The following is a 7,492-nucleotide window of genomic DNA, read 5'->3' as shown; positions in this document are numbered from 1 at the left end:
TTTCGGCAGCAGAGCCTCAGCCGCTCACAGCACAATTGACCTGGGTTTGAGTCAGCTGACTTAATGTAGCTGTATGGTGTTCTTGTTCTGATGTATCCATGTAAGTCTCATGTCAGAGGTCTCCTGAGTTTCTCCGCCTTGTTCTTGATTAGCAGAGAGGAGGAAAAGCATTGTCAGTTGCATCTTAACTGATGTGTGGCAAGGGCTTGCTGCAAAGCTGGGAAGGGAGGGGCAAGCATCCATGTGCCTCTAATTTGCTCACTGACCAGAACAACTCTTGTGCTTCTGTTGGATGCATTGCTGCTGCCTGCATCTACCATTGAGACCTCTTTGGGTGGAAGAGACCTATCTCTAGTTGTGGGTGTCACACCATGTCAGGCGGGACCTGGCTGGACAGAGTGAGACCCTTCCTTTGCTTCTTGTTTCAGGATGCTGGAGGCAATGGGAGTTTCTTCTCGTGAAACGCCAGTGGAGTTCTGGGTGAGGCATGTCTGCGTGCTGGGGTGCAAGGGACAGTGAGAGGAAAACCCTTCTCCTGATCTGGTGCTGGAAGTGAAGGAAGAAGTGGGTTGTCTCTTAATATTTGACTTGTAACCACCCTTACTCCTTGGGAAGTTCAATGCTCATTTTGGTGATTTAAAATTTTTATCTTCTGTGGAAAGCAGACGTGGGTTTATGCCTGCTCTCAGGTTTCTGTCCACATTGGTTCCCCAGGCTGTCCTGTGCTGTGCCCTCAGCACTGGAAGGGTCCAGTTTCAGTCTGGTTGGATTGCACATAGGATGAGAATCACAGTAATGGCTGAGAAACTTGCTGCATTTCTTACACAATTAATAATAATTAAAAAAGCTGAGAAAAAGTTGCTTGTGGTTCCTCTTTTAGGCTTTAGAGACCTGCTGGGGTGGGAATAACTGCACTTCATAGGAAAAACTGCACTTCATGGACACTGCTCCCCTAGGCCCTGAGTGGCCTTCTGTTTCATGGGGTAGATGGGTTGTAGGTGGAAAGAGCCATTTGCCCCTTTCCCTGCCCAGGCACAGCTGGGAGTAGAGTGCTGTCTTTGAAGGCCAAGATGGAAAGGGGCTGTTCTTGCCCACTACATGGCTCCATCCCTGGTGCTGTGCTGGCTTGTGCAGGCATATCAGCCTCTTATCTGCCCCGGGTTTGCCTAGTGCTGTGCCAGCACCCCTGCTTCCACCCCAGCACAGCTCGGGAGCCTTTCTGTGGGATTGCTGCTGCAGGGGAGCACGTTTGTGCTCCTCTCAGTCCCAGCCTGCTATCACTCACCCACACTGCAGAGGGAAGATTAGAGGCTGAGTTTCAGGGAGGGGCGGATGGAGGCAAAGGGGTTCAAAGCCAGGGACAGCCCAGCACAGGTCCCCTCCTGTTTGCTTCCTGGAGATGCTAAGTCCAGGCACAGCCTCTGCAGGGACCTTTCCTTTTTTCCTTTTCCTGTAACTCCTGCCCCCAGCAAGAAGGCTGCCCTGATGTCCTGGGGAGGGCTGTAGCCTCACTCTGTTACACCTTGGTGCATTATTAAGGAAGACAGAAATGACGCCTCTGCCCTCCCCATAGAGAGAGCCCCTGGAAGGAGGCTTATAGGGGCAGGATGTGATTCAGCTGTCATCCATGGGTGCAGAGACTGGGCCTCCTCAACCTGGTGAAGGTTCTTGACCCCGGGCATATCTCCATTGGGGTCACTGAGTGCTGGCTCAGCTTGCTCAGAGTGAGGAGCAAAGGCTTTGACCCCACTTGGTGGCTCCCAGGAGGGTGGTGCCCAGTGCTGATGTGAGGCTGGTCTCTGTGTCCGTGGCCAGGTGTTGGAGAAGACTGCATCGAGTGGTGTTGCTGGATTGAGCCCTGCTGTAGGTCACCAGCAAAGAGGCTGCACCAGGTGCAGGTTGCATTTGAGTGAGCAGCACCCAAAAAAACCTCCCTTGCTGGGTGAGAGTGGCGCTGGTGGCTTGTCATCTCCTGAAGGAGCACTAGAGGTCTCTCCTTCTCCAGGACCATACCAGGTGAAGGAGCTGGGGGCTACTGGGAGGCCAGTGGCCTGTATGGCTGCCTTGGCTGGGGAAGCTCCAGCTCCCCTGGCAGGGCTTGTCCGGGTGAGGTGCGTCCCTGCAGCCATGCCTGGGCAGGGAGATATCTCCAGGAAAGGGACATCCCATGTCCCTACAGCACTGGCACAAAGGCTCTGGGGAAACAGTGCTTGTTTGAATTTTTTCCTCACTTTAAATTTAAACTGTTTAAATCTGCTCATTGATTGACTTGAAAATTAACAGCCCTTCCCTCCCCGGTGGTGGCAGGATGCTCAGTGCGTTCCCCAGGATGATGCAGTGAGTTACCAGCCGTGATGTAACACCAGGGATTGCATCATGAATGCGCTCAGGCACAGTGTGAGCAGTGCAAGGTATGTGGAGTGGCACAAACCAGCCTGACATTGCCGCAGCTGCTGGAGATCGCACGTCCCGAGAGGTGGTGAAGGGTTACAGGGTGTGTAACGGGGCCAGCAGTGCTTTGGTGGCAAGGATATACTATACACCACCTGGTGATGGCTGCTGAGCAGAGGCCACCTGATGTCCCGTGCCCCAGGTAGGGCTCCTGCCCATCACCCAGGGTTTCTATTTTGAAAGCTGGCTTTTTTGAGGCACTTTTTTGGTTTTTTCTTTTTCTTTTTTTTTCTTCTTTTCCAAGACCAGCAACTGCAGCACAAACCAGTTCCTCCCAAATGAGCCAACTGGCTCCAAAAAGGGTTGGGAAGGAGCAATCTGGGCTCCTCCTTGCCACCCCGCTCCAGCATGGCGTGGCTTACGGCCAAGACTTTTCTGTGCTTGTGCCACTCAGTGGAGGCCCATGAGTCACGGGGCAATTGCCTCACCCAGTGCCAACCCTGTCCACAGCCCTGCCCATTTTCGCTTTCTTTCTCACACACAGGTCCTCCCACACACCCCGGATTTCCTGCTCCGAGCAAGTTTGAGAGGCTCCAGCCCACTGGTCTGCGTGAATCTGAGTGGGGGGCTCCATTGCCGCCATCTGCACCATATTCCCAGCACAGTGCTGTTTGCAGTCGGGGCTGAGACCCGCCAGGGCTGGAGCAATGACTGCTGTGGGTCCCCAGCACCCTGCAGACCCCAGCCGGTGCCAGCTTTTGGGAACCTTCCACTGTCATGGCAGGAGCCAACATAAGCGCACTTCAGAGGAGCCAGATGCAGCCAGGCTTCGCTGGCCGGGCTGGGAACTGGCATATGGCGGAGGGTGGCATCATTGTGCAAGATACTTGATGGTGCGCTGTTGCCCAGGATGGCAAAACCATGTCCTGCCAGGGAAAAGCCCTGCTGCTGCTCAGTCAGGCACCCGCGGGTTTGGCTACAGCTAGCGGCAAGTGAGGGGCAAACATCTGAGCAAGACACCCGGGAGACCTTCAGCCCTTCATCGGGGTCACCCTAAGTGCCAGGGGGCTGCGCTCATGGTCCTGGCTTCCCTGCTCAGCTTTCACTTTTCCTTTGATGCCTTTGGGTTTCCTTTTGCCTGAGGTTTCACTTTTCTTCTCCAACCAGAAATGAGAGCTGGGAGATAAAAGCCTCCATGACAGGAAAGAGGAGCCAAAGGAGCTCAGCCCTGCAGGAATGTGATGCTGCTCTGGGACCTGATGGAGGACCTGAGAGTGTCCCCAGTGCTGTTCTTGGCTGGGGCCAGCCTCACACAGGGCCCATGACATGGGGCCAGCGGTTCACGGTGGAGCTGTGTGCGTGCCAGGGTGATCTTCCAGCCCCACTCTGGGTCCCTGGGGCTGCAGATGAGGCTGTCCCAGCACAGCAGGTGCTGGACATCACTGTCTTGGTGCTGGACAACACCATCTACGTGCTGGGGACCCTGCTCCAGCCCCACCAGCGGCTGCTGGAGATCCCAACCCAGGTGGAAAAACACCTCAGCCTTGTTCGTACGTCGGTCTAGAGGAGGAAACACCCCATGGTGCCTGTCCTACCAGATGGCCAGGCTCCACCACAGGGGACCCTGAGCCACTATCACCCTCCAGCCGCTCCACTGCAACCTGAATTGCTCCAGGCAGCACCAGGACCCCTGCTCCCTCCCCTTCCCCACTGGGAGCCATGTTCAATTTTACACCCATTGGGCTTTTTTGCTAAGGTGCCATCTCTTCCGGCTGAGCTGTGTCTCACCTGGGTGTCATATGTGAAGTTATTTATGCTGGTTTGGGCTTTTATTTCATAGTTGTATTAAATGTGAACAAGTTGCATTGAATAAGAAAGTATTTTTCTAAATCTGCATTTCCTTAATGGGAGAGACAGGACAATGACATTGTTCTGTTCACTGAGAGGGCAGATGAAGGACCCAAGCCCTGGCTGGGCCTCAGGCTTTTAATTCCTGAACCTGCTGCAGCGGGAGAGGCTGGCCCAGCAGCCGGGCTGGGAGCCTGGTCCGGCAGCAATGTCCATGACTTGCTGTGAAGGGAAACCCTGTGCCCACCATGGTATCGGGCTTTAGTGACACATTTTGCTGTCTTGACTCTTCTCCTAGCTGTATCTCCATCTGGTTTGGTCAAAGTGGAAATGCCTGCTGCCCAAGCCATGCCACTGCCTGCCCACTGCCTCTGCTTCTCCTCTTCTCCACTGTGGTTTCCCAGGAAAGACTGAGCTCTCCGAGATGCTGCTGGGTCAGGGGAAAGGCTCAAGAAGGGGTGGATGGACCTTGCGGGTCAACAACCAGTCCTGCCTGACATCTTCATTAATGATCTGCAGGAGGAGGTAGAGTGTACCAGCAGCATACCAAGTTCACTGATGACACCAAACTGGGAGGAGTGGGTGACATACCAGAGGGTCGTGCTACCATCCAGAGTGACCTTGACAGGCTGGAGAAATGGGCTGAAAGGAACATCATGCAGTTCAACAAGGAGAAGTGCAAAGTCGTGCACCTGGGGAGGAACAACTCCAGGCACCAGGACAGGCTGGAGGCCGTCCAGCTGTAAAGCAGCCTGTCAGAAAAGCACATGGGGGTCCCGGTGGACACGAGGTTGAACATGAGCCAGAAACGTGCCCTTGCAGCGAAGAAGATGAATGGTGTCTGGGGCTGCATTAGGAGCAGTGGTTCCGGCAGGTTGCTTCTCCTCTTCTCCACTGTGGTTTCCCAGGAAAGACTGAGCTCTCCGAGATGCTGCTGGGTCAGGGGAAAGGCTCAAGAAGGGGTGGATGGACCTTGCGGGTCAACAACCAGTCCTGCCTGACATCTTCATTAATGATCTGCAGGAGGAGGTAGAGTGTACCAGCAGCATACCAAGTTCACTGATGACACCAAACTGGGAGGAGTGGGTGACATACCAGAGGGTCGTGCTACCATCCAGAGTGACCTTGACAGGCTGGAGAAATGGGCTGAAAGGAACATCATGCAGTTCAACAAGGAGAAGTGCAAAGTCGTGCACCTGGGGAGGAACAACTCCAGGCACCAGGACAGGCTGGAGGCCGTCCAGCTGTAAAGCAGCCTGTCAGAAAAGCACATGGGGGTCCCGGTGGACACGAGGTTGAACATGAGCCAGAAACGTGCCCTTGCAGCGAAGAAGATGAATGGTGTCTGGGGCTGCATTAGGAGCAGTGTTTCCAGCAGGTTGAGGGAGGTGATCCTTCCTCTCTACTCAGCACTGGTGGGGTCACCCCTGGAGTGCTGGGTCCAGTTCTGGGCTCTCCAGTGCAAGAGAGACATGGACATACTGGGAGAGAGTCCAACAAAGGGCCATGAAGATGATGAAGGCTCTGGAGCACCTCTCCTATGAGGAAAAGCTGAGAAGAGAGGGCTCAGGGGCTCTTGGTGGTGCCTACTGACAGGACAGCAGACAGTGGGCACAACCTGAAACATGTGAAAGTCCATCTGACCACAAGAAAACACTTTTTTACTATGAGGGTGGTCAAACACTGGAGCAAGTTGCCCAGAGGGGCTGTGGAGTCTCCATCCTTGGAGATATTCAGAACTGGACAACATCCTGGGCAACCTGCTCCAGCTGATGCTGCTAGAACAGGGGTTGGACTGGACAATGTCCAGAGGTCCCAGCCTATCTCCATGACTTGGCACAACACGTCCGTGCTTGTCTGCCCACCTGTAGGTGTATCTTTCCACAATCTTGTGCAAGAACTTTTCCCATTTGCTTGAACTCCTTGAAGTCCACAGTCTATTTCCAAATACAAACATTAAAAATTGGGTCCTTCTGGAGCAGTGTTTTTCTGTGGCCACCACGTGAGGCACGGCAAAGTGCATTTCTGCCTGTAGCTGCACTACTGTGTATTTGGTTTTTAGATATAGGTATTGCCCTAATTTTCTGTATTTAATGCTTGATGAATGCATGAAAATAAAAGCACAGCGATGATGGCTTCACGTCACAGGAGGTGACCTCAGGGGAAGGGCAGGTTTGCTGATTGAGGGCACTGGTCCATCTGTCAGCAGAGAGATATCAATACATTATATTTGTGTTTCCATGCTAAACAAGGAGGAAACCCCAGCCAGCTCCAGTGGCTGGTGGGGGTGGCAGCACCACTCATCTCTGTCAGCCTCTCTGCACAACTCTGTCCCCCACAGGGAAAACGCTACGTGGAAGTGCCTCTGCCTTCAGCCTTTTTCCTGCTTTTGTAGCGAGCCTGGTCCCTCAAGAGAGTACATCCATAAAGCTCAAGCCTGCAGCTTGTATTGTGCAGTGCCCGCACCCAGCTGCTGCTTTTACCCCCTTCCTGCCATGGCCATCGTGCTGCACTTTCTGTGGGGAAACTGAGGTAAAAATTGCTGCTGCTCAGGAGGCACCAGAACCCTCCCAGCCACCCCGAGCCTGCTCTCCCTGTGAGGCTGCGTGCCTGGGGGTCTCCCGCAGCTTTCAGTTCAGTGCCAGGCTGGGTTGTGCCGAGGCTTCTGTGTACTTGCCAGCACCTCTGGCAGCACCTCGACATGGCAGCAGCATCCCCCCATCCAGCTCCCTTGGAGGGGCGCATGCCGAAGGCAGCCCAAGCATCCCCCTGCATCCCTGGGGTGCTGGGTGAGCTTACCCCATCTGGGCAGGCGGCAGAGCAGGCAGCAAGACAGGCAGCGGGAGACGCGTGCTGCCCACACCTACCGCACCTGCGGCAGCGGGATTCCCTCCCCTGCTGCTTTCACTTTCCTCTTTCCAGAGTAGCCAGGCTACGGATTTTCCTGCCAACCTGAAAGCGCAATCACGCCAGACAATAAAAGCCAGGGAGATGGAGCAGCAAGGCAGCCACTGCAAGGGAGGCGAAACAGCTCCCTGGGACCAGCCACCTTGCCCCCGAAGAAGCCACCCGCAGCAGGACCGTCAGGCATCTCTACGTCAGGGGTTTAGCGGGTCTGTCCCGGAGCTCTCCAGTTTGTCCTCTCTGGCTTCTTGCACCACAGCCGCCTCACCCCATCATAACCTGCTCACCGTCTGGCTCTCATCGGCAAAATGGTCTGCCTCAGCTTCACCTCACTGCTGGCACTGGGGGT

General features: G+C 54.7%; 2 protein-coding genes across 2 annotated transcripts in view; both read left to right on the top strand.

Annotated features, from left to right (window-relative positions):
* LOC104465186 (putative methyltransferase DDB_G0268948) overlaps nt 1-519 on the top strand; it is a 3,358-nt gene extending 2,839 nt beyond the window's left edge. Inside the window, exon 6 of the mRNA XM_010078126.1 lies at nt 429-519. Coding sequence (XP_010076428.1) covers nt 429-519 — 91 coding nt within the window. The remainder of the gene's footprint in view (nt 1-428) is intronic.
* Nucleotides 520-7,451: 6,932 nt separating this feature from the next.
* Nucleotides 7,452-7,492, top strand: part of LOC104465187 (interferon lambda-3-like) — a 1,055-nt gene continuing 1,014 nt past the window's right edge. The window contains exon 1 of the mRNA XM_010078127.1: nt 7,452-7,490. Within this exon, the coding sequence (XP_010076429.1) occupies nt 7,452-7,490 (39 nt within the window). The remainder of the gene's footprint in view (nt 7,491-7,492) is intronic.

The sequence above is a fragment of the Pterocles gutturalis genome, unplaced genomic scaffold, assembly GCF_000699245.1.
Source record: "Pterocles gutturalis isolate BGI_N339 unplaced genomic scaffold, ASM69924v1 scaffold30373, whole genome shotgun sequence".
In the NCBI taxonomy this organism is placed as follows: Eukaryota; Metazoa; Chordata; class Aves; order Pterocliformes; family Pteroclidae; genus Pterocles; species Pterocles gutturalis.
Note: the sequence above shows the minus strand (reverse complement) of the source record. Positions and strands in the feature narration are given on the sequence as shown.